The following is a 25,802-nucleotide window of genomic DNA, read 5'->3' as shown; positions in this document are numbered from 1 at the left end:
AGATGTAATATGATCTTTCCAAGATAAGTCCCGAGTAAATGAAACCCCAAGCATGTTCAAGGATGATGCAGGATTAAGCTGAATATTATTAAACATTAGTGGGTATACCTGTGTAAGATTTTGTCAGGTTGATAGGTGTAAGAACTGAGTCTTAGATGCATTAAAAACAACTATGTTATTTTTACCCCAGTCAGAGATACGAGCCAAGTCAGACATTAGGTGTGCCATAGCCTCATTCCTTGTTTATTGAAGTAACTGTTGAGATGGGCGTTGCGGGAAACGAATGGAAAGGTGAAGGGTGGAGTCATCAGCGTATGAGTGGATAGGGTTAGATGTACAGCTTAGAAGATCATTGATGAATAAAAGGAAGAGAGCTACTGTAGTGATAGGACAGAGCCCTGAGGAACACCACTTGATAGATCTAGAAGAACGATGGCCGTCTACAACAACGGCTATAGAATGACCAGAAAGGAAGCTAGCGATGAAGGCACAGATAGAAGGATAGAAACCGTAGGAGAGCAGTTTGGAAATTAAAGATTTATGCCAGACTCGATCGAAAGCCTTTGAGATGTCAAGTGCAATGGCAAAGCTTTCGCCAAAGTCCCGAAAGGAGGATGACCAGGAGTCTGAAAGGTAGGTGAGAAGATCGTCAGTGGAGCGTCCCTGACGGAACCCGTACTGACGATTGGAAAGAAGGTTGTGATTGGAAAGATGCTTAAAAATTTTTGTATTGAGAATTGATTTGAAAACTTTTGAAATACAGGACGTTAAAGCAATTGGACAATAGTTGGAGGGTTGGGAGTGGTCACTCTTCTTTGAGACTGGCTGAATGAGAGCAAACTTCCAGCAAGAAGGAAAAGTACAAGTTGACAGACAAAGGTGAAAGAGTTTGCCTAGGCAGGGTGTAAGCACAGAAGCACAGTTCTTGAGAACAACAGGAGGGACCCCATCAGGCCCATATGCCTTGTTAGTACTGAGGCCAGTGATGGCAGAAAATACATCAGTTGAAGAAATTTTAATGTCAGTCGTGAGGAAGTCAGAGGGGGGAAGTGATGGAGAAACAGCACCGGAATCGTCTAAGGTGGAATTGGAGGAGAAAGTCTGTGCAAAGAGATCTGCTTTATCAGTAGAAGAAATAGCTACAGAACCATCAGAGTAGAAAAGAGGAGGGAAGGATGATGAGGTAAAGTTGTTAGAAAGGTTTTTGGCAAGGTGCCAGAAGGAGCGGGAAGAATTCGAGTTGGAGAGTTGAGAGCATTTAGTACGGATGAAATTATTTTTAGCAGAGCGAAGAACAGACTTAGCACGATTCCGGGCAGAAACGTAAAGATGATGTGATTCAGGGGTGGGTTGGCTCCGGTACCTTTTGTAGGTCCTCTCCTTGTTGCGGACAGCATTAGAACAAGCGTGATTAAACCAGGGCTTTCTTGCGTTAGTCAAAGGATATGAGAAAGGAATGTATGCTTCCATACCTGAGAGAATAACCTCCGTAATGCGCAAGGCACACTCAGATGGCTCACGGCCATGGAAGCAATAATCATTCCAGGGAAAATCAAAGAAGTACTGCCTGAGGGCCTCCCAGTCCGTGGCTCCAAAATGCCACAGACGACGTTTCCCTGGAAGGTCCACAGGCCGTACCGGAGTGATAGGACAGGTTAAGGTGATAAGGTTGTGATTGGAGGAGCCCAACGGAGAGAAAAGATTAACAGAGTAGGCAGAAGGATTAGTTGTGAGGAAGAGGTCAAGTATATTGGAGCTCTCTCCAAGGCGGTCAGGGATACATGTAGGGTGCTGTACAAGCTGCTCTAGGTCATTAAGGATAGAAAAGATGTAGGCTTGTTCACCAGGTGGATCAGTGAAAGGAGAGGAGAGCCAAAGGTGGTGGTGAACATTGAAATCTCCTAGAATGGAGATTTCAGAGAAAGGAGAAATGGATAGAATGTGTTCCATCGTAGAAGTAAGATACTGTAGTTGAAGAATTTTTGATAGTCAGTAGAATTAGGGGATAAGTAAACAGCACAGATATATTTAGTCAGAGAATGACAGGACAGCCGAAGCCAGAGTGTAGGGAATTCAGAAGAATCGAGTTCAGGAACACGAGAACAAGATAAGTCGTTGTGTATATATACACAACAGCCACCTTTGGCTTTGAAATGAGTATAGAGAAAGTAGGAGGATACAGAAAAGTGTTTGCTGTCAGTTGCCTCAGACAGCTGAGTCTCCGTTAGAAAAAGAAGGTGAGGTTTAGAGGAGGAGAGGTGGTGCTCAACAGAGCGAAAGTTAGAGGAAAGGCTGCGAATGTTACAGAAATGAAGAAGAAGAGAGTCAGACAGTGGTTCCAGGCACCTCAAGTCATCACTGGGAGAGGGGCAGATGGTGGGGGCATTTGTGGTCCCCCCCCCCCCCCCCGGGGACTCCGAGGCTTGGTGATAAGACGCCATAATTTTTTTAATTTTGGAAAAGGAAGTGTAGTGTGTACTGTGTATGTAGTTTGGTGTAGATAGTTAGAGATATTTGTACTGGAGAGCATGCTGGCCTACTCTCTATGTAACTGAGACACTGAAAAAGTTCAGCAAAGGGGGATGGTCAGGAACTAGTCCTGAGGGCTGATGAAACGGGAGCTCCAGCACTCCCTGTCATCAGCTTTCCATCCACCTCGGGAGTACTGCCCTGCTCGACTGGTGCTACAGTCTATTCCTCTCAAATGCTGACTTAGTGTGTGTGGTGTGTTGGGGAAAGCGTGTTAAGATTGTCAGGGATGAAAACATTGATATTGCTGGAGAGTCTTTCGAGTGTGTTGAGGAGTTTTGTTATTTGGGGGACATGTTATGTGCCGGATGTGGTATAGTAGCTAGGTCTGTGGCTAGGGTAAGTTTGAAGGAAGTTCAGGGAGCTGTTACCTCTCGCAGTATTGAGAGAGATTTATGTTTGTGCTAAGGGATCCACTCTATGCATCATGTGTTTGGATTTTAATACTGTATGGTAGTGAGACCTGAGCAGTAAAGGAAGGATAGATTCAAACATACAGAAATGACAATGATTAGATGGATGTGTAGTGCATCCCTGAATGTATATCCTGGGGAGATGGGGATAGGTTTGCAACAGAAGAGTCGAGAGGAAGGATGGGACTTGAATGCATTGGTATTGTGATGAGGATGGGTAGGTTGAGGTGGTCTGGACATGTTGAGAGAATGGAGGATGACAGTTGGGTGTGGAAAGTGAGAAGTGTGAACATCAGAGGCAGGGTTGCATGAGGCAGAGCCTTAGTAATTTTATTTGCTATTTGCTCTAAATTTTCTCTATTTGTTGTGTGTAAAAATTTATAATATTATATAGCACATATACCTGTCTTTATAATGAGGAATGTGAAATGCCAATAGTTATATTAAAGAGCTCAGGAAAAGATACATTGTTGTAGGTTTCAAGAGTGAATGGCTGACAGTGAAGGATGCCCCTCTGTTCATTGGTTTTTGTTGTTGTCAGGTTGAAGAGTGAGTGTGTGGTAGTGAAGGATGAGACCTTAATGATTGGTTTTATTATTCCAGGGCTCAGGAGTGAGTGGATGACAGTGACAGATGAGACCTTAATCATTGATTGAGTTGTCATCAGGTTCAAGAGTGAGTGGGTGATGGTGAAGGATGAGACACAAATAATTGGTTATGTTGCAGGGTTCAAGAGTGAGTGGGCAACAGTGAAAGATGAGACCTTAATTATTGGAGGATTGGGTAAGGAATGGACTACCACCACTGGGGAGCTGGTGAACCACAACCCCCAGTGGGTGAAGACTGTCACCACACGTGGCTTTGTTGAGCACCACGACTGGACCAGAAACTTCGAGAAGCTGCGTGAGGCCATTGGCATACACTTTCCAGGTCAGTTGCAGCAGATCTGGCGATGTTACTGTTTTATTAAACCCTGTTGTGGCCCTAGGCCTCTCTGAATGTGAACCAGGCAGACTGAAGGCTGAAAATTATTTTCTTGTGCAATCTGCCATCCTTCTTTCAGGAGATTGGAAGGGAGTTGAGGAGCATTTATATAACCAGGCATTGGAGCCACCAAGATATATGGATGACTTTGTGTAGAGATGTCCCTCTCCGGTACCTCTTTAACCCTTGCAGTGCTGTAATATCTTTCTCTTTTGGTTCTTGTTATCTCCAGGCAGTTTTATTCAGTTTTTAGTAGAGATTATTTTAACGAAGTATGAATAAAATAAACATTCTGGTATGAATGATGGTGATGTTGTATATTTTGGTAAAATGTGAACCACAGCCCCCCAGTGGATGAAAATGGTCACCATGTGACCTTTTTGAACACCCTGATTGGCCGAAAAGTTATAAGAAGCTGCAGCAGGTAATTGTAACGGGCAGTCCTCGTTTTAAGTACTGTAATGGGTTTCATTTTCATTTCATTTCATTTCATTTTTAAAGGCTCCAACATGCTTGCATGCGTCAGCCTTGATCACCTAATGGCGGCTCTCTATGCTGCACGATCTATTGCAGTCTCCCTGTTCGGTCCCTTAACTCTGAGGTCACACTTAAGCCTGGAATAGTAGCGCTGTCAGCATCACGTGCCTACTAGCGATGTCCGGAATCCCGGACAAACTTTGGGGATAGAATTATACATATAGGAATGGTACAGTTTATTAAAAAAAAATTTCACTTAAATTAGATGCTAATCTTAACTCTAGGACTATAAACTAAATGTATTTAACTAAAACAACATTATAAAAAAAAAATAAAAAAAAAAATGTGTAAAAATGACAGTGTTACATTTTTGTAATCTTTTCACCACTGCCAGCCACAGTGTTGCCTGATGGTGATGACTTGTGCCACATATGAAGTCCAGACATCCCCCGATATGCTCCAGCCTCCCTAGACAAAATTCGACACATTACATGATATGTTTCGTAGGCATACTCACAAGGTCCTATTTTAAAAACGTTGTATGGAATACCGGACAATTGGCTACAGCAGGTGAGAAAAAAACAGGAGCAACACGAACACCTCACACACACAGGACAGAGTGCAAACTGAAATGTCATGGCAGCTGAGCGCTATAGGCCTTGGAGCGTCTCCTCCACAACGCAAAGTAGGCCTAAATTCGGAATCCCGGACAACTCTGCTGAACTAGGGTTAATGACCTCGTCCCATGTCTTTCTCGGTCTACCCCTCATAACCCCACCCGCAGTATTATCATTTCTCACCTTTCTCGTCCAATTATCACCCCCCACCCTCTCCACATGCCCAGACCACCTCAATCTACCTCTCCTCATCACAACACCAATACACTCCAGTCCCATTCTACCTCAACTCTTCCATTGTAAACCCAGCCCCCCCAGAATTGGACCCAGGGACACACTACACATCCACCTAATCATTGTCATTTCTGTATGTCTGAGCCTGCAAATATCATCCTTCATCACTGCTCAGGTCTCACTACCATACAGCATTACACTCCTAACACATTCATTCATTCATTCATTGCCAGACACCATGTATCCCAAACGGGGTGGCCAACGGCTTAGAGTTAATTGTTTTACAGGGAGGGGCACTAATCCTCCACCAACCCCACTTGACACGTAGGGAGAACGTTATGCCAACAGCATCTGGTGTTCCCAGGCGGTCACCCATCCAAGTACTAACCAGACCCAACGTTGCTGAACTTCGCTGATCGGACGGGAAGCGGTGTACTCAACATGGTATGGCCGTTTGCACACAAAGACCCCTTAGCACATAGGGAGAGTCCTCTCAATGTCAGGAGAGGCAAGAGCTCCCTGAACTTCTTCCAACCACTTCTCACCCTAGCCACAGAGCTAGCTCCAGCCCCACCTCCAGCACACAACATGTCTTCCAAAAAACAAAACTCTTCCACATACTCAAGAGATTCACCAGCAAGTTCAATCCTTTCACACCTGACAATCTCCATTTGCTCTCCCTGACACACCACACACATAAAATCAGCATTATCTCTCAGTCTATCTCTGATACCACTAATCTCTTGTGCACCCATTTATTACAAACACCACACAAGATGGAATTACTTCCGATGCCCTTGTAGCAAACTGCACATGGCCACTCTCCCTTGTCTTTGACAGTACCGCCACCAACCCTAGATATCATCATTTTTGTTTTATCTGCATTTACTCTTAAGCCTTTGTGCCCCATACCATCTCTCCATTTCCTAAACCTTTCCTCTGCCTCCCTTTCGTTCTCTGCAATCAACACCAAGTAATCAGCATACAACATCTCCCACGGGAGTCCATTTCTGAAATCACGTTAGAGGGCTTCAAGAACCATGATTAACAATATGGGACTCAAAATGACCCCTGATGCACACCAGCGTTCACGGAAAACTCATCACTCAAATCTCCATTCACTCTTACCTGGGTGTGAGCACCCACATACATAGCCATAACCACCCTAACCAGCCACTCCTCCAAGCCAAGCTCTCTCATTGCCCACTTCGCCATCTCTCTAGGTACTCTGTCAAAGGCCTTTTCCAAATCAACAGCAACAAAATACAGATTCCTTTTCTTACCAATGTATTTTTCCAGAAGCTGTCGAACAATGAATATGGCATCAGTGGTCCCCCTGCCTGGCATAAACCCAAACTGCATCTCATCAGTATTCACTCTATCTCTAATCATACCTTCTAAAACTCTCTCCATTACCTTCTTTATCTGATCTAAAAGCTTTATATCCCTATAATTTCCTCTTTCCAGGGCATCACCGTTCCCTTATACACATTTACAGTTACACTCTTCAGCCAACCACCTGGGACAACACACTCATAAATAATCATATTTATCAGGTCAGTGACTAACCTCACCCGTATATCTCCTGAGGCCTTCAACATTTCGGCAGTCAACCCAGACACACCTGCTGCCTTCCCCACCTTCATCCTGCCTATTGCCTCACTCACAGTAGCAGCATCAGTCAAAGGCCAAGGGCCAAACATTGGATCTGCTGGCTCCAAACCTTCCCTGTCCCAGTCAGATTCGTAATTCAGCAACTGGCTATAATGCTTTCTCCATGCATCTTTAATATCCTCACTGTTCACCACTACCCTTCCTTCATCATTCTTCACACACTACTCACCTGTAATATCCTGATTATTCCTCTTCATCTGATTTGCCACCTTAAATATCATATTTTTCCTGTCCCCATGATTTAGGTTATCAAGTAAAAGTCTCTGTGACTGCTTATACGCAGTTGTTACTGTAAATTGGGAGGTGGTACGTGGTAATGACCATCATCCACCATCTTGATGTTGTGGCTGCTTATTCCTTCACCTTTATCATTCTTTTTCTGTGTGTGCCCTCATCTCTTCCTACGTTTCAGTTTCCTTCCTGTTACTTTTTATTACACTTCTTTTCATTTCTGGTGGTTCTACACAGGGTAACAAATGTAATGGTTTCCTGTTGTTATTGATCAACCCTGGTCTTTTTGGCTGAGCAGACCCATCAACTGCAGACAAGCAACCATCTCTGCAGGGCCATCTCATTCAGTGAACTGTTGTTCCCTTGTGGTTGACAGTGCCTCACTATGACAAGGTGCAGAGAAAAGTGTGGAGGTTTGGTTCCTGGATGCATGCTTCAGTTACATCCCCACCCAGTTAACAGAGGCACCATAGTAGGCTCCACTTCACCCCATGATGGGGAGCGGGGTGGCTCAGTGGTAAAGTGTTTTACTCGAGATTGCGAGGTCAAGAGTTCGCGCTGCACCCGGGTAGCTGCCTTTGCTGGGAGGGGTAGCACTTTCCTGTAACCCCAGCCTGGCCATATGATCTGTGTAGCTCAGGGGAATAATCCCCTTACCTCGTGATCTGGGTATATGGTTACAACCTAATGTTGTAAATGGTTTCGTGAATTACAGGAAGCCATTAGACTTGTCATGCAGTGTAGAACCACCTGGAGTGGAGAGAAGAGTAATAAAAAGTGACAGGATGGAAAGGGAGAAGCAGGAAAAGAAAAGGACAGGCACAGAAATAGAATGATAAAAAATAAAGGAAGAAGTAGGCAGCACTACATCAAGTGAGTAGATGATAGTCACCACCACCTACCACAGATGATTTCCTGTTACAAAGAAAACCATTTTCAATGCTGCATGGTAGCTGTATAACCAAGTAACTGGGTGATGTGGAACCTACTATGGTCCCCCTGTTAACTGGGTGGAGAGATGCAAATGCAGAGTCCATCTGGGAACAAAACCTTTACACCCGCGCCTCACAAGGGAGCATTAGTTCACTGCTCGGGCCAGCCCTGTCGGGGTGGTTGCTTGCTTGTGGTTGATGGCTCTGCTTAACCAGACAGACTGGGATGTTTCTGCAACAACAACAACAACTTTAAATTGGAGGAAACTAATATTTCAACTTTTCAACTTTGCAAATAGCAGTGGAACTTTATTTATTTATTTTTTTTTTTTTTTTTTAATTTATTTTTTTTTTTTACTATGTCAGAAAAGGGCTGCTTATAAATGAGGACTGCCTGCATACACTTCTTGGGTCAGTTGTGGAATGTCTTTCATAAGACCAAGCATCAGTTCCTTGTCAGTTTATTTCTGCATATGGTAAAAGTAAAGGCAGGAGCAGACACCATGAGGTGCTTAGTCACAGTCAGAAGTTCTGTAGCTTAGGCCTTTGAGCTTTTGGCAGGTTTTTCACCCGGTATCGTGGGATACATTGCCACTGCATCATCCAGTTACCACAGTTACCGCCCCTAGGTGTTACCCCAGGTACTCTTTTGCCTACCACTTCCTATAGGGTGGATGGACACTATCTATCTATCTGTCTATTCCCAGACACCTTAATCCCATGCAGGATGGCCACAAACAAATCTCCACCATGTCGCCCTGTCCCCTGCCATTTCACTGCCCTGCTCCCAACTCACACCCCCCTCTCCCATATACCTCTTCACTCCATCCCTCCTTCTCATACTTGGCCTCTCCGCCTCCACCTCACTTACATACACTCTCCTCGTCAGTCTCTCACTCCATCCTCTCCACATGGCCAAACCACCTCAGTGTGTTTCTCCTAACGCTTCCTATCACATCCACAGCACAACGCTCCTACACATCCTCATTTGTCAGTCTGTCTCTCCATGTGACTCCACAGGCTCTTCTCAAATAACTCATTTCCACAGCTCTCACTCTTGACTTGTGTCCCTCCAACAACGTCCAAGCTTCACTTCCATAGTTAGAGTTGGTGTCATAATACTGTTGTGTAATAACTATTTCACTTCCATGCTCACTTCCCTGTTTCTTATCACTGCTTTCAAGGAACCAGCAACCTATCTTCCTTGTTGTACCCTTTCAAGCACCTCACCCTCTAAACTTCCATGCTTACTCATCACACTACTCAGATACTTAACTTACTCACATTTTCCATTTCCTCATCATCCAACCTCATTGTACATTCACTGACTTCACCTCTCTCAAAGACCATCACTTTACTCTTCCCTACATTCACCTTTAGATTCCGTTTCTTACACACTCTTCCAAACTCATCCACTAGGCCTTTCAGCTCCCCTTCGTCTTCACTTAACAACATAGTATCGTCTGCAAACAACAGAACAGGGAGTTTCCAAACACTGCTCTCTCTCATTAGGACCACTCCAGCATCCACTGCCCTACCTTGTATCTCTTTTATAACCCCAGCCATATACAGATTGAACAGTCATGGAGACATGACACATCCCTGTTTCAACCCAACCTTCAAATAGAGAAACTCACTCAGTTCACTATCCACACGCACTGCAGCCTTAGCACCATCATACATACTCTTCATAGCATTCAACAACTTCCCATCTACTCCATATATTCTTAATACTTTCCACAATCCTTGTCTATCCACCCTGTCATATGCTTTCTCCAAATCCATGAAGGCCGCATAAAACTTTTCCACTAAAGATCAGCGAATGAATATCTGATCTACACAACCTCATCCCTTCCTAAAGCCTCCCTGTTCTTCTACGACTAATTCCTCTGTTATTTCCCTAACTCTGTCAATAAGTATCCTGCCATATACTTTTCCTATTACACAAAGAAGACAATTGCCCCTGTGATTACCACACATTTCATTTTCCCCTTTCCCTTTGTACAGTCGTGGTCATAAATAATCATCTATCATCCGGTATCACTTGCCTCAGGCTGCCTCCTTTATGCGCAGCAAGTCACAGTGCAGTAAGAGAGGCTGAGAGGGAGAGGCCAGAGAGAGAAGAGAAAGTGGGTGGGGGAACGAGTGACGGTGCGAGGGTGGAGTAAGGGAGGGTAGGTAGGGGAGGGAGAATGAAATGTGAAGTGGTTGGTGGTCACATCATTTGTCTATTTTCTTTCATTCAGGGCATGATAAAAGAGTTAATATTCGATAGATAGCGCTCCATTATATCTTGTATAGCGGCGTCAGATAACAAGCTTTAGATAGGTGATGATATCAATTGCTGGCTTGTACTAGAAATATATTGACATGACAAATCACACATTAGTTCAAAGTCATCAAGACTGTGTGGGCCCAGATTATCAATGCATGGGAGCCAGAGAACGAGAGGACACAAGCCAGTCTCCTCCAGCACACCACGGATGAGCGATAGCTGTTCAGACAAAATGAGCAAACCGTCAACAACGTTGTTTCCTCGCTGCTGCGAAGACTACAAGAGGTTATTATGAGGCAGGAGGCCACTGGACTGCTTACTAAGGCTTTCTATTTTGCTTTGGCTTTACCATTGTCAGTAATCATTGACAGATATATTTTGGGAGGTTGGGTGGGATTTTATTTTCCTGCTAACATTTTATGAGAGATATCGTAATCAGATCCACCCATGTGCACAGACATCAGATTTATTTATCCTTTATGCACAATTTTGAAAAAGCCTTTTCATATACAGTAGAGATGCCATAAAATAGTTGGCATGATTGTGACTGTACAGAGGGAGTGTATACCGAGAGGATGATCATATTTACTGTGGAAACAGCCATGCCAGAGACTGCATATGATATTTAGTTCCAAACTTAATTACATCTAGGAGTTGAGGAAATTTTTAAATTAAGCATTACGGAAGTCAAAGCTGTCCAGATTCCATTCTGCATCCGAAATCAAAATATACGGATAAACACAAATATTTGGCTCCGCAATAATGTTTGATATGACACATCAGTATATTTCTGTCACAAGCCAGTCCTTGATGTCACCACCAATTTAAAGCTTGTTATCTGACTCCAGTGCACAAAATGTAATGCAGCATTATCTACTGAATCTTAACTCCTTTATATCATGTCCTGAATAAAAGAAAATAGACAAATAATGTGACCACAACATTATTTGTCTTATTTCTTTCCTTCCCTCCCCTCCCTTACTCCACCCCCACACCATCACTCATCCCCCACCCACCTTCCCTTCTCTCTCTGGCCCCTCCCTCTCAGCCCCTCTTGCTCTGCTGTGGTTTGCTGTGCATAAATGAGGAAGCCTGAGGCATGGTGTACTGGAGGATAGGTGATTATTTATGACCACAACTGTACAAGGGAATAATTATACCTGACTTCCAATCCTCCGGTACTCTACCTTCCTCCCAGGCCAGTCTGCACATCTTCCACATCCATTCTACTACTATCTCTCCCCCATGCTTCACCATTTCACCACACACTCCATCAATTCTTGGGGCTTTCCCCATTTTGACTTTCTTCATTGCTTCCACTACTTCCTTCCTACTGATTTCTTCCTGTCTTCTCACCTTCCTCCTCCTCCCAGCCACTCCCCAGCCACTTATACTCGCATTACTTTCATTCTCTATGTTCAACAATTCCTTAAAATGTTCTCTCCATCTGCTCACTTTTTCTCCCTTCTCCACTAATAATCTACCATTTTTATCTTTCACTCCCCTACTAACTTCATTGCCACCGTGTCTAACCTCTTTACCTCTTTCCAGAACATTTTCTTACAGTCCCACCACTTTACACTCAATTTCCTTCCAAATTCCTCATCCACACTCCTCATACTCTCTCTTACTAATCTTTTCACCTCTCTCTTCCTTTCTACATGCAACTCTCTCTTCCATCTCTCAATTTCTTCCACGCCCCTATTTCTCATCAACTCATTATATGCTTTCTTCTTTTCTGCCACAGTCTTTCTCAGCTCTTTATTCCACCATGCTGTTCCTTGCACCCCCTTTCGTCTTCTCTTCACCCTACACACCACCTCACATGCTGCATGTATTTCTTCTGTGAGTATCTTGCACATACCTTCCACATCCCAGTGTTGTAAATCAGCAAGTGAAAGCCGATGAATACCAGTATCTGTATCTGAAGGGGAATTATCTGGTAAGCAGAATCATATTGAAATTGGTTGAGTAACGATGAAAAAATAGGCCAAATAAATGTTTGCTTCACCGAATGACCCTGGACACATAAGTCTTGTAGCACTTATTTCCAACCTTTTTGAGGTGTAAAGTAAGGCTGGGATGATTAATACTGTATTTTCCAACATTATGGCCATAACCCACACTCTTTTTGCCGTCTTACTTGGTAAAAATGCTTGAACAAAAACTTGGAATATTCACACCATAATACTATAATATCGCTGTGGTTAGAATGTTACTTAACACGTAAATGATATCTAGACAGTAGTGTTGTGCCAAGGTGCAGTGGGGGAAAGGGAGGGTTCAGTGATTCAGGCAGTAAACTGACCACACACACACACACGAGGCAGCACTCACTGACAGTGGTCCATCAGCAGCATGACTTAAGCATAATGTTTACTTTTGATGGTACAAGAGCTCTGAGCAGCTGAAATTAAATTTTGAATATATATATATATATATATATATATATGTACATATACAGTGGAAAGTGTTAAGAATATATGGAGTAGATGGGAAGTTGTTGAATGCTGTGAAGAGTATGTACGATGGTGCGAAGGCTGCAGTGCGTGTGGATGGTGAACTAAGTGAATTTTTCTCTTTGAAAGTTGGTTTGAAACAGGGATGTGTCATGTCTCCATGGTTGTTCAATCTGTACATGGATGGGGTAATAAAAGAGGTACAAGGTAGGGTAGTGGATGTTGGAGTGGCCCTGGTGAGAGAGGATAGTGTTTGGAAACTCCCTGTACTGTTGTTTGCAGATGATACTGTGTTGTTGAGTGAAGACGAAGGGGAGCTGCAAGGCTTGGTGGATGAGTTTGGGAGAGTGTGTAACAAACGGAATTTAAAGGTGAATGTAGGGAAAAGTAAAGTGATGGTCTTTGAGAGAGGTGAGGTTAGTGAATGTACAGCGAGGTTGGATGGTGAGGAATTGGAAAATGTGAGTACGTTTAAGTACTTGGGTAGTGTGATGAGTAAGGATGGAGGTTTGGAGGGTGAAGTGCTTGAAAGGGTACAGCAGGGAAGAAAGGTTGCTGGTTCTTTGAAAGCAGTGATAAGAAACAGGGAAGTGAGCATGGAAGTGAAAAAGTTACTACATGACAGTATTGTGATACCAACTCTAACGTACGGAAGTGAAGCTTGGACATTGTTGGAAGGACACAAGTCAAGAGTGAGAGTAGTGGAAATGAGTTATTTAAGAGGAGCCTGTGGAGTCACGTGGAGAGACAGGCTGACGAATGAAGATATAAAGGAGCGTTGTGGTGTGGATGTGGATGTGATAGGAAGCGTTATGAGAAACACACTGAGGTGGTTTGGCCATGTGGAGAGGATGGAGGGTGAAAGACTGACAAAGAGAGTGTATGTGAGTGAGGTGGAGGGGGGAAGAGGGAGGGGGAGGCCGAGGATGAGATGGAGGGATGGGGTGGAGAGGTATATGAGAGAGGGGGGTGTGAGTTGGGAGCAGGGCAGTGAAATGGCGGGGGACAGGGCGACTTGGAGGCGATTTGTTTGTGGCCACCCCAAACGGGATTGAGGCATCTGGCAATAGATAGATAGATAGACATATACAGTACTGTATTTCCTCTTATTTCAACACATTTTACTTCGATGCCATTTTTTGCGCTAGAATAAAGTTTCCAAGTTGTTTCACACTTCACTAGTTTCCTCGCACCATTTCCTGGGGAGGATCAAGAGGATGATGGAATGTCTGAGGTGTCAGAAATAGACTTTGAAGGGTTTATGAACAAAGTGAGTGCATCGCTAATGAAAGTGTCGAAAGTGCTGGTGACGAGTGGTGAGGAAGGTGGTGTGTCGAGTGTTGCAGGAAAGAATTCACCGTCAGACAATTCCCCATCAAAACATGGACGATTCCCCGTCAGGACAGTTCGCACCCTGGACAATTCCCTGTTATTTTGTAAGTACAGTATACTTATTATTAATTAATCAGTACTTTAATAACCATCAAAGTATATGTTTAGTAGCATAGGCTTTGGATGTTATTTATTAGTTGCACCTTTAGTCATTATTGACTAAAGGTGCAGCTAAAAAATAATATCCAAAGCCTACGCTATTGAACATTGACTTTTATGGATCCCACTGAAACAGTGTTAGTAAAGTATTGATTAATTAATAATAAGTATACTGACAGGGAATCATCCGTGTTTTGACAGGGAATTATCTGACAGTGAGTTGACTTGACAGCAAATTGTCTTGGATCCCTGGCATGCAACTCGTGCACCACCCGACACACTACCTTCCTCACCACTCTAGTCACCAGCACTTCCGACACTTTCACTAGCTAATGCACTCACTTCGTTCACAAACCCTTCAAAGTCTATTTCTGACACCTCAGACATTGCATCATCCTCATGATCTGCCCCAGGAAATGGCTCATAGTCAAGTATCCACTCCATCACTGGTGGTTGGCACTACTTGGGGTGGCAATGTCATGTGCTCGGGGTAACCCCTGATTTGGGCCACTCCTCGCTGCCTGTCTTGCATACAACGAGTTCAGTTCGTGTAAATAAAATTCAGCTTGCAGGAAGTTTACTGGGCATTTCTCTGTTTATGGGGGTTTAATGGGCATTTCATTGTTTATATCAAGTTTTGGAAATTGGAAAACTCTCGCATAAGGATATTTTTTTGTACAGGGGTTTCAGGTAAACAAGCAAACTCTTATAATGAAAAATGGCAATTAAGATAAGCCAGAATATGCATATTGGTTATTCAGATACCTGGGGATTCCTGCACAGTATTAGGCATGCACTACACATTTATTTGAACTTCAGGAAACCAGTCACTTCTAGCAGTCAGCCATCATCGTGACACTTTAGTCTCTCCTGGGTACCCCCAACAGGATTACTATAATAGAACTGCTTCCATGATACTTCCAGGCCATATGCTTCATTCACACATTCAGTTACCCAAATGCCTTTCTGCTTCCAGTACATTATACTGTTTCATATATTTCTTCTACACTGCATATGCTTCTGCCTATTTAGCAGTCAACAATTTAATAATTTTTTTCATCTCCAGGGTACATGATCCATGAGTCATGTTCGTGGGCAGAGGGTTGGCAGCGGTGGGTGTTCCTGCCACGTCGTGCTTCCACCTCACGTTACAACGAGGATGATGATGAGCACCGTGGCACCAACATCATGCTTACTGCTACAGAGGGCTTTGAGAGTGTCCAGGTTAGCCAAAGTCATATTCTTTGCTTGTAAATGTCATTTAATATATGAATCAGTTAACTGAAGTCCATTGCAGGACTGACTTTCTCCTCAGAGGGAGTGTGATAGCCAGAATTAATTCATCTCATCGCTGGCTAAGCACAGTACAAATTGAGAAAGGACATTTGTAATTAGTGTAATGTAAGTACAGGTTGAAGTGTTGTAATGGAAGTGTTTGTGTGTGATGAAGTCTGTATTTTTCAACAGTGGAATTGACAACTGTGAACACTTGCAAGCATATATATAAATTATGTACATGCAGGTACGAGTTGACTAAAAGGGTTGGTGGTGGTTTAGTGCCCCACCCCGTAAAAAGAACTAACTAAAAAAGCGAATAAAGCGCCTCGGACCCGGACGGACCATACGTTGACGACTAAGGAACGGACAAAGAACATTCTTAGGGTGGGAACGTGGAATGTGAGAGGAGTGAATGATGAAATAAAAGAGAGAGAGATTGTTCAGGTGCTTGAGGATGCAAAAGTGGATATATGTGGATTGACTGAAACTAAATGGAAAGGTGAAAGGGTGAGAGAATGGGAATATGGTTTAGGTATATGTGCGGGAGTCAGTGAAAATGAGAGGGCAAGAGAGGGAGTATGTCTGATGATAAGCAAGAAGTGGAAGGAGAATATAAGAGAGTATGGAACAGTGGGTGCAAGGATTGTATGGGTGAGGATGAAAGTAGGTATACAAGCGTGGGTGATTGTATGTGTGTATGCCCCGACAGAGGATCGAGTGGCAAGAGTGAAAGATGAGTTTTGGGCGAGTGTAGAAGCGTGTATGGACAAGTTTGAGAGGAGCGAAAGAGTGCTTTTGATTGGAGACATGAATGGCAAAGTTGGGAATGTACGAGTGGATGGAGTGGTTGGTCAGTGGGGTGTGCCAGCTGACGTAGATGGGAATGGAAGTGCTTTGGTGGACATCTGTGCTTGTAAGGGGTTGGCAATAGCCAACACCTACTTACGTCATAAGATGATCCACCGGTATACATGGAGAGTAATGAGGAGGATGGATGGTGAACTTGTTGAACGAAAGGCAATGATAGACTACGTGTGTGTGGATGAGCGAATGAGAAGACAAGTGTTGGATGCAAGAGTGTGGAGAGGGTGGGGGAATGGAGTCTCGGACCATCACTTAGTGATGGCCAAGGTAGAGCTGCAAAGAAAGTGGTTGAGGAGACGAAGGGGAAGACAGGAGGAAGCAACTCCAGTGAGAAGAGTGGAGAAATTGCAAGATAGTGAGAAAATGACAGAGTATAAGAGCATAGTGGAAGAAAGATTGGGAAGGTATGAGCTAGAGCAAATGGAAGGGGTGGAAGACGTATGTAAGATATTCACGGAAGAGATAGGCGCAGCGTGTGAGGCGGTTTGTGGAGTGAGGAGGAGATGCAAGGGTGTGCAAGGGACAGCATGGTGGAATGATGAGGTGAAACGAGCTGTGGAACAAAAGAAGAAGGCATATGGTGAATGGTTAGCGAGTAGAGGTAGGGGAGAAGATGAGAGAGAGAAGAGAGAGGTATATGTGAGCAGGAGAAGGGAGGTTAAGAGACTGGTGAAGGAGAGTAAAAAGAAAGTGGATGAAGAGTTTGGGAGGAATCTGAGTGTGAAATGGAGGGAGAGTAAGAAATTGTTTTGGAAGGAGGTAAAGAAAGTAAGGCAGTGTGAAAGGGGAAATAGTAGGGGAGTGAAAGATAGGAATAATAGATTGTTGGTGGAGAAGAGAGAGAAACTGAGGAGATGGAAGGAGCACTTTGAGGATTTGTTGAATGTAGAGAGTGAGAGCAGTGCGAGTATAAGTGGTTGGGGAATGGCTGGGAGAAGAAGAGATGAGAGGAGGGAGGAAGAGATCAGTAGGGCGGAAGTAGTGGAAGCCATGAAGAAGATTAAGTTGGGAAAGGCCCCAGGAATTGATAGAGTGTGTGGTGAAATGCTTAGGTATGGGGGTGAGATTGTTGAGGAGTGGATATGGAAGTTGTGTAGATTGGCTTGGGAAGAAGGAAGGGTTCCAGAGGACTGGAAATCAGGTATGATTGTTCCTTTATACAAAGGAAAAGGGGAGAGAGAAGTATGTGGTAACCATAGGGATATTTGCCTACTTAGTGTGACTGGTAAAATATATGGTAGAATACTCATTGATAGGGTTAGGCATATGACAGAGAAGCTAGTTGGAGAAGAACAAGGGGGATTTAGGAAGGGAAAAGGGTGTGTAGATCAGATATTTGTTCTAAGATGTTTAGTGGAGAAGTACCATATCTAGAGAAGGGAAGGAAAGTGTATGCTGCCTTCATGGACTTGGAGAAAGCTTATGACAGAATAGATAGGCAAGGTATGTGGAAGGTATTAAGAATATATGGAGTGGAGGGGAAATTGTTGAGTGCTGTGAAGAATATGTATGAGGGAGCTAGGGCTACGGTGCGAGTGGATGGTGAGCTGAGTGAGTTCTTTGATCTCAGTGTGGAACTGAAACAGGGGTGTGTGATGTCTCCATGGCTGTTTAATATATATATGGATGGGGTTGTAAAGGAGGTGCAGGGTAGGGCAGTGGATGTGGGGGTGGCTCTAATAAATGAGGGTGAGATTTGAAAGCTTTCGGTGTTGCTGTTTGCTGATGATACAGTACTGTTGAGTGAAGATGGATGGGAGTTGCAAGGTTTGGTGAATGAATTTGGGACAGTGTGTAGGAGGAGGAATCTGAAAGTTAATGTAAACAAAAGTAAAGTTATGGTGTTTGAGAGGAATGAAGTCACAGAGTGTGCAGTGAGGTTGGATGGTGAGGATATGGAGAATGTGAGTGCATTCAAGTACTTGGGTAGTGTGATGAGTAAGGATGGAACTTTGGGGGATGAAGTGCATGAAAGGGTACAGCAGGGAAGGAAGGTTGTTGGTACACTGAAAGCAGTGATGAGAAATAGGGAGGTGAGTGTGGAAGTTAATAAGTCACTGCATGATAGTATTGTGATCCCTACTCTGACGTATGGAAGTGAGGCATGGACCTTGCAAGAGGGGAACAAGTCAAGAGTGAGAGCAGTGGAAATGAGTTACTTGAGAGGAGCATGTGGAGTGACGTGGAGGGACAGTTTGATGAATGAAGAAGTGAAGGAACGCTGTGGGGTGGATGTGGATGTGGTTGAGAAGATTAGGAGAAATACACTGAGGTGGTTTGGACATGTGGAGACGATGGAGAATGAAAGACTGACCAAGAGGGTGTATGTAGGTGAGGTGGAGGGTGGGAGAGGGAGAGGTAGACCGAGGATGAGGTGGAGGGATGGAGTTGAGAGGTATATGAGGGAGGGGGGGAGAGTTGGGGGGAGGGTAGTCAAATGGTGGGTGACAGAGCGACTTGGAGGCGTTTTGTCTGCGGCCACCCTTTGTGGGATTAAGGCGTCGGGCTATAGATAGATAGTACAACACCAATTTTCTGGCACCTGTGGTTCCAGAGCCTTGGCAGATGAACTGTTTTGCTGGACTAACTGAGGCCACATATGTACAGACATTGGAATAAGTTCATTTCCTTTTCCATGGACGGAGGTGTTGGTAACACTGCACGGTGGAGAGTGATCCCCTCCTCCTCCCTTCCTCATTGTCCCGTACGCCCACCCAAACCCCCCAACTTTTCTCTCCGACCCCATAACTCCACCTGGTATCCTCCATACTCTCGCTCACAGCCAGCTAGGGGTTGCTGTACTTCTTGCACCTCTCTAATTATGTGTAGTCCGAACAACTAATGAAGGAATAGTACGGTATAATGTCATAAACCAGGTTAGGAAAAGGTTTACTACACTGTGAGAGAGAGAGAGAGAGAGATGAAAATATAAATCTGCTGTGATTAAATATTGCAGTAGTAGACACCTCTCCTACACACACACACACACACACACACACACACACACACATAGTGTATACTGGTGAAATACTACCATTGGGATATCGCACCTTATCAGTTATGCTGACGTTATTAATTTCCGTTGGTTAGGGCAAGGGTGTGGGTTCAGCTATTGCACAAAACCCCAGAGTGAGACTTTATCTGTTCCTCACACCTGCGGGCATAATTACATGCCTCATATCATCATCAGCCAGGGTCATGCACAGACAACCTCCCGCTCGCTGTTCCAGTTTCCCTTCACGGACAGTGTACAGTGTTGCCAATGTAGCTCAAATACTGCTAGATCTAGAAATAATTACTCCGAAGTAGCAGAAAATACGATATCGGTCGACAAGAATGCTAGCTATTATCGCGGGATTTAAGCCTTATTCTTCTGTATTGGAGGGGGTGAACCAATTGTCTGTAGAGATTCCAGCATTTTATGCCATATAGCAATAATCTAGTGATTTTGAGGACTAATCTAGCAGACTATTGTGAGTGTGTATTGGTAACGCCGACACTTTCAACAGCTGATGCCATCCCTCAAGCCCAAATCTCTATACCCATGTTACTCCTCCTACCTCTGTCAGAGTAACCAATAACTCCCCGGTATACAAGACAAGCGATATGACTCTCCGTGGGATAAGAGACATGCCGTTCTCATGATCTCCAAAACTGCTGCGACCATTGGGATATCAAAATAGATCTCTGGCACTAGAAATTGCTATTGCAATAGCTTATACACACACTGTATACAGGGAATATATATATATATATATATATATATATATATATATATATATATATACAGTATATAATTATATATACAGTATATATATATATATATATATATATATATATATATATATATATATATATATATATATACAGTATATAATTATATATATATATATATATATATATATATATATATATATACAGTACCCTCGCGTCCAGCACGGTAATATTGTCATGCATGGGTCACATGTTGGACCAAAAACATGTTGGACTAACAATAGAACTTATGGGGAAAATGAATTATGTCAGCAACCCTCAGAAAAGTCACCCTAAATACCTACCATATACCTATACATATATTGGTACTATTGTAATTATAATAAATGGTACTGTGCTATGAATGATAACTAACCTTTTAGGATAGTGTTGGTGGGCTTGCTGGGAAGGAAGGTGGTATCCAAGGCTGTAGTTAGTCCTACTGCGTCCCCGGAGGATGGCTGCTGGCGTCACTAGCGGGTAATGGCTGTTGCTCCTCCTCAACCTCCCTCATAAATCCTTCGAAATCAAACCTCCCTCATAAATCCTTCGAAATCACACTCAGAATCACTATCTTCGTCCACAGCCATGGAAGGTCCTGCTTCTGCCTGTCCTAGCACTGTAATCCTCGGGAAAGTGCATGCTTCTCTCACTGTTGCCAGAGCCCCGTCTCGTGACTGTGGAAAGTGATCACTGTCGCTGACTCGGTAGAGAATAAGGAGAAGCAACTTTGTTTATAAACTGGTATGCACGCCGATGAGAAGGGTTTCAAAACGATTGATATCTATTCTAAAATATTAATATGTAGTCATTGTCAGGCTAAATGTTCAATGCTGTAGTACGATACATTCTCTGTCGAGTCGCCTGGGTTTTGGTCACACTGTTTTCCCCGTCGTATGCTCAGCAGGAATCCATCCAGATGAATTCCAAATGCCCGTGGTATCGTCGGCAATTTTACCACGTTACCGTTCCGATTTACCATCGTATCCTCGGCAAACCTGGTATGAAGTGCCGTGTGATAGCCTTCGGCTGCCAGGATCTTGTCTTAAGTTTTTTATTATGATCACGTTGGCTTCATTCATGTTGTAGGCCTTGGCAATGTCAACTTTCCTCTCCCTTTTCTTCTTCCTCTCGATGCTTTCTAGCTTGGTGGCCTGAGGGAGGTGCCGATGCTTCTTGGGGTTCTCAGAAGGCTTCCTAGGCATCGTGAGCAGGGTAAAATGCAGTAACAAGGGCAGAAAATGCAACAAGAAAAAAGCACCTTCCAATGCAATTATGCGACTGAGTGGCGCTGTGGCGGGAGAAATGTAAACAAAATATCACGTGACACCAGAAGCGTTTTTAATTGGGCGGCATCACGATCACGTCACGATAGCGGGCGGGGAAGGCTACTTGATCAGAAGTTTTTCATTGGCTATCATCATCATGGGAATGTCCAGTATGACCGTGCTGGACCGGGGGTGATCGTGCTAGAGTGAACTCTGCGGATTTCGCCCACTTCTCGGAGCTCTGTGCGTATTATGCTAACACACTCATGTTGCAGTAATTAAATCGTATTAAATAATACTAATTAATTGCTCTCCGTGCTGGACCCGAATCGTGCTGGACTAACGCGTGTTGGACGCGAGGGTATATATATATATATATATATATATATATATATATATACTGTATAATGAGAGAAGTATATGACAAAGTATTGGGATCACCACCAAGACATGCAGTGTAAGGAATCCTAGTGGTCACACACCAGACTCAACACTATCGGTGGCTGTCTGTTATAGTAGTCTGGCACATACGGGAATTTTTGGTGTCCTTTCATAATTTTGTCCAGATTGAAAGAGGTGCCAGACCATCTGATCAGGGAAAATTGGCATTGTACCAATATACTGTACAGTCAGTCTTCCCCAAACGCAGTTTGCTGTAGCACAATATTGCTCTAACACAGCACAAGTTTGCGGAAGGAAATAAACATTCTAATGTGGGGACTTAGCGTAATGTGGTAATTTGAACCAGGCGGGCTGTGACGCAGTGTGTGTCGCGCAGCCTCACAATACTTGACATCATCACCCTTCAATCACGCTTCACCTTTCTCACTCTCCCAGTCACCCAACCAATCAGGACCCCCGTGCCTCCCTCCAACCTCTCCCACTTGGCCCACTCCTTCCCACACCATTCTTCTCAGCTTGCCTTGTGTTGAGTCAATTCTCCCCTCTACCTCATCTCCGGCAACATGTGTCTGCTGTTCTACTCACATAAGGTACAATAAATTGAAAAGTCGTATTGACCTAATGTATTTTTTATAACCATATTAATGCTTTTAGGAGGTTTAAATTGGGGTGTACCAAAAAAATTGGACCACAAAGGGGGGAGAGTGGAGTTTGGACAGGGGTGCGGAAGGAAATAGGAATTTTCAAGAGCCACTGTAAAGTGATATTTGCCTAATACGATGTTGGTGCAGAAGCAAATACCCACGTTAGGGGGGGACTGATTGTATGTATTTATATACTCGTAGATATCCATCCATCCATCCATCAGCCAATCCAAGGTTGCCCCACGAGGAGCGTAGGAGCCCTGGTCTAGGCAAATTGGTCCTGACATGAAAGATGAGAGTGACCAGCCTCACTCATCCCTGAGTGGCCTAACATGAGCAATAAACCCCAACCATCTCTTTGATATAAACCTTCACTGGCTCAATCTGATTGGAGCCCCATGATTACCCTGTAAACCACCAGGTGCTATAATTTGGTTGTATGGTTACCACCCAGTGTAGTAAATGGTTTCCTGGTGTACAGGAAACCATTTGGTTTGTCACTCAGTGTAGAGTCATCCATAGGCAGAAGGAAGAGAAAAGAATGAAGGAAAGAAAAACGGAAGAGGGAACGTAAAGTCACCCCTAGGAAGAAGGATGAGGAAAGAATGAAGTAAAGAAAGATATATATACATATATATATATATTACATCAGTTATCCCTCAGAGATAGTGCCAAAGACGTTTTGAATTAATTTTTGAATTTGTAAATTAAAGATTTATGCCAGACTCGATTGAAAGCTGTTGAGGTGTCAGTGCAGTGGCAAAGCCTTTGCCAAAGTCCCGAAAGGAGGATGACCAGGAGACTGAAAGGTAGGTGAGAAGATCGACCGTGGAGCGTCCCTGATGGAACCCATACTGACAGTCAGAAAGAAGGTTGTGATAGGAAAGGTGCTTTACAAATTTTTTTGTTAAAAATAGACGCAAATCTTTTGAAACACAGGATGTTAACCCTTGGGTGCTGCAAGCATCTGAGAAGGACCAGTCAACAGACTGCTACAAACCTCTCAGAAGGCTCTTAACGGATGTTAACAGAAAATAGCAGCACCAGGGTGTGACTTAGCTCAGAGCTTTCAGCAGCCTAGGGGTTAAAGCAGTTAGGTGATAGTTAGAAGGATGGGATTGGTCACCCTTCTTTGGGGCCAGCTGAATGAGAGCAAACTTTCAGCAAGAAGGAAAGGTAAAAGTTGACAGACAAAGGTGAAAGAATTTACGTCAGCAAAGTGTAAGCACAAAAGCACAGTTCTTGAGGACAACAGGAGGGACCCCATCAGGGCCATATGCCTTGTTAGTATTGAGGCCATATATGGCAGAATACATGTCAGATGAAAAAATTTCTGTGTCAGTCAGTAGGAAGTCAGAAGGGGGAAGTGATGGAGGAACAGCACCAGAATCGTCCAAGGAGGAATTGGTGGAAAAAGTCTGATCAAAGAGTTCTGCTTTATCAGTAGAAGAAATAGCTACAGAGCCATCAGAGTGGAAAGGAGGTGGGAAGAATGATGAGGTAAAGTTGTTAGAAAGGTTTATGGCAAGGTGCCAGAAGGAGCAGGAAGAATTCAAGTTGGAGAGTTCAGAGCATTTATTACAAATGAAATTATTTTTAGCAGAGCAAAGAACAGACTCAGCATGATTCCAGGCAGAAACATAAAAGAGATGAGATTCAGGAGTGGGTTGACTCCAGTACCTTTTGTAGGCCTTCTTGTTGTGGACAGAATTAGAACAAGCGTGATTGGCTTTTTTTTTTTTTTTTTTTTTTTTTTTTTTTTTAATCAGTTAAAATATATGAGAAAGGAATGTATGCTTCCATGCCCGTGAGAATAACCTCCATAATGCGAAAGGCACACTTAGATGGCTCTCAACCATGGAAGCAATAATCATTCCAAGGAAAATCAAAGAAGTACAGGCATACCCTGGTTTAACAATCTGATTGGTTAGGTAAAACCCCATCGTTAGGCGGGGTATCATATATCGGGGTACTTTGAACATGTATTTCAGTGTGGACCATTAACTAGCCTTGGGTTTCCCTGCAAACCAAGTCCAAAACCCACCCAGATGAGCCCCAAAACAGGTTTAAAGGCAATCAAAATAGCCTAACAACTGTCAAGGAAGCTAACCTAAGCCTGACACCTGTAAATAACTCAGCTAAACCAACAAATATAATCTGAATATCTTCAAATATAAGTCTGGAAAAAATCAAGCTTAGTACCCCAAAATGACAATGTTCACCCCACCTGTGGCTAAACATTAATTGAAGTCTAAAAGGAGTTTATAAATCAACCTAAACACACAATTTTAGTCTAAAATATCATCAAAATTGGTAAGAAAAAATCAAAACCCGTCGTTAAACTGGGGTTTGGCCATCTTTAGGAGGGATATGGTGCAATTTCTACCCAAATCGTTAAGCTGGGGTATCGCATCTAGGGGTATCGTATATCGAGGTATTACTGTACTGCCTGATGTCCTTCCAATCAGCAGCTCCAAAGTACCACAACTGACACTTTGTTGGAGGATCCACCTGCCTTACTGGAGTGATAGGACATGTGAAAATGATACGGATGTGATTAGAGGAGCTCAACAGAGAGGAAAGATTAACAGCATAAGTAGAAGGATTAGTTGTATGGAAGAGGCCAGGTATGTTGGAACTCTTGCCAAGGCAGTTTTTGGTAGGGTGCTGTACAAGCTGCTCTAGGTCATTAAGGATAGAAAAGATGTAGGCTTGTTCACCAGGTGGATCAGTGAAAGCTGAGGAGAGTCAAAGGTGGTGGCAAACATTGAAATCTCTTACACTGGAGATTTCAGAGAAAGGAGAAATGGATAGGATGCGTTCCATCTTTGGGAGAGGCGGTGGCAGAATTAGTAGAGAGGCGGCCTGCAGTCCTAATGGACCCAGGTTCAGATCCCAGCTGGGGCAGGGAGCAGTTTAAGGATTTAAATTTCACAAAAAGCCGACTTTTCTGGTGTACCAGATGACCCGCCGACATGTCATAAAAGTACCCTCGCTAATACCAGTACAACAGTCCTGCATGAGACAGCCCTAGCATGTATTCAGTATGGATGGTGGGTGTTAGCACCGAAGTGGTGACATGTGGAGATGTAGGAGGACTACTGGGACTTGGGAATAGACCCTGAAGCCATTGCCTAAAGTTGGACAAGTTCAAAAAAAGAAAGAAAAAAAAAAAATCTTTGAAGTAAGGTAGTCGAAGAATTTTTCATAGTCAGTAGAATTAGAGGATAAGTAAACAGCACAGATATATTTAGTCAGAGAATGACAGGAAAGCTGA

General features: G+C 43.6%; 1 protein-coding gene and 1 non-coding gene across 4 annotated transcripts in view; one reads left to right on the top strand and one right to left on the bottom strand.

Annotated features, from left to right (window-relative positions):
• Positions 1–25,802, top strand: part of LOC145402291 (soluble calcium-activated nucleotidase 1) — a 91,505-nt gene that overhangs the window by 63,141 nt on the left and 2,562 nt on the right. For all 3 annotated transcript variants that reach the window (XM_080274424.1, XM_080274425.1, XM_080274423.1), the window contains 2 exons: positions 3,669–3,872; positions 15,383–15,540. In XM_080274424.1, the coding sequence (XP_080130550.1) occupies positions 3,669–3,872; positions 15,383–15,540 (362 nt within the window). The remainder of the gene's footprint in view (positions 1–3,668; positions 3,873–15,382; positions 15,541–25,802) is intronic.
• On the bottom strand, positions 5,594–5,712 carry LOC145402371 (5S ribosomal RNA). The gene has a single exon (XR_013897729.1). It is a non-coding gene; the product is annotated as a 5S ribosomal RNA (ribosomal RNA).

The sequence above is a fragment of the Coenobita brevimanus genome, chromosome 57, assembly GCF_032717465.1.
Source record: "Coenobita brevimanus isolate Jiangsu-jjx chromosome 57, ASM3271746v2, whole genome shotgun sequence".
Lineage (NCBI taxonomy): Eukaryota > Metazoa > Arthropoda > Malacostraca > Decapoda > Coenobitidae > Coenobita > Coenobita brevimanus.
The sequence above is the reverse complement of the archived record's forward strand: the minus strand, read 5'-3'. Positions and strand labels throughout refer to the sequence as shown.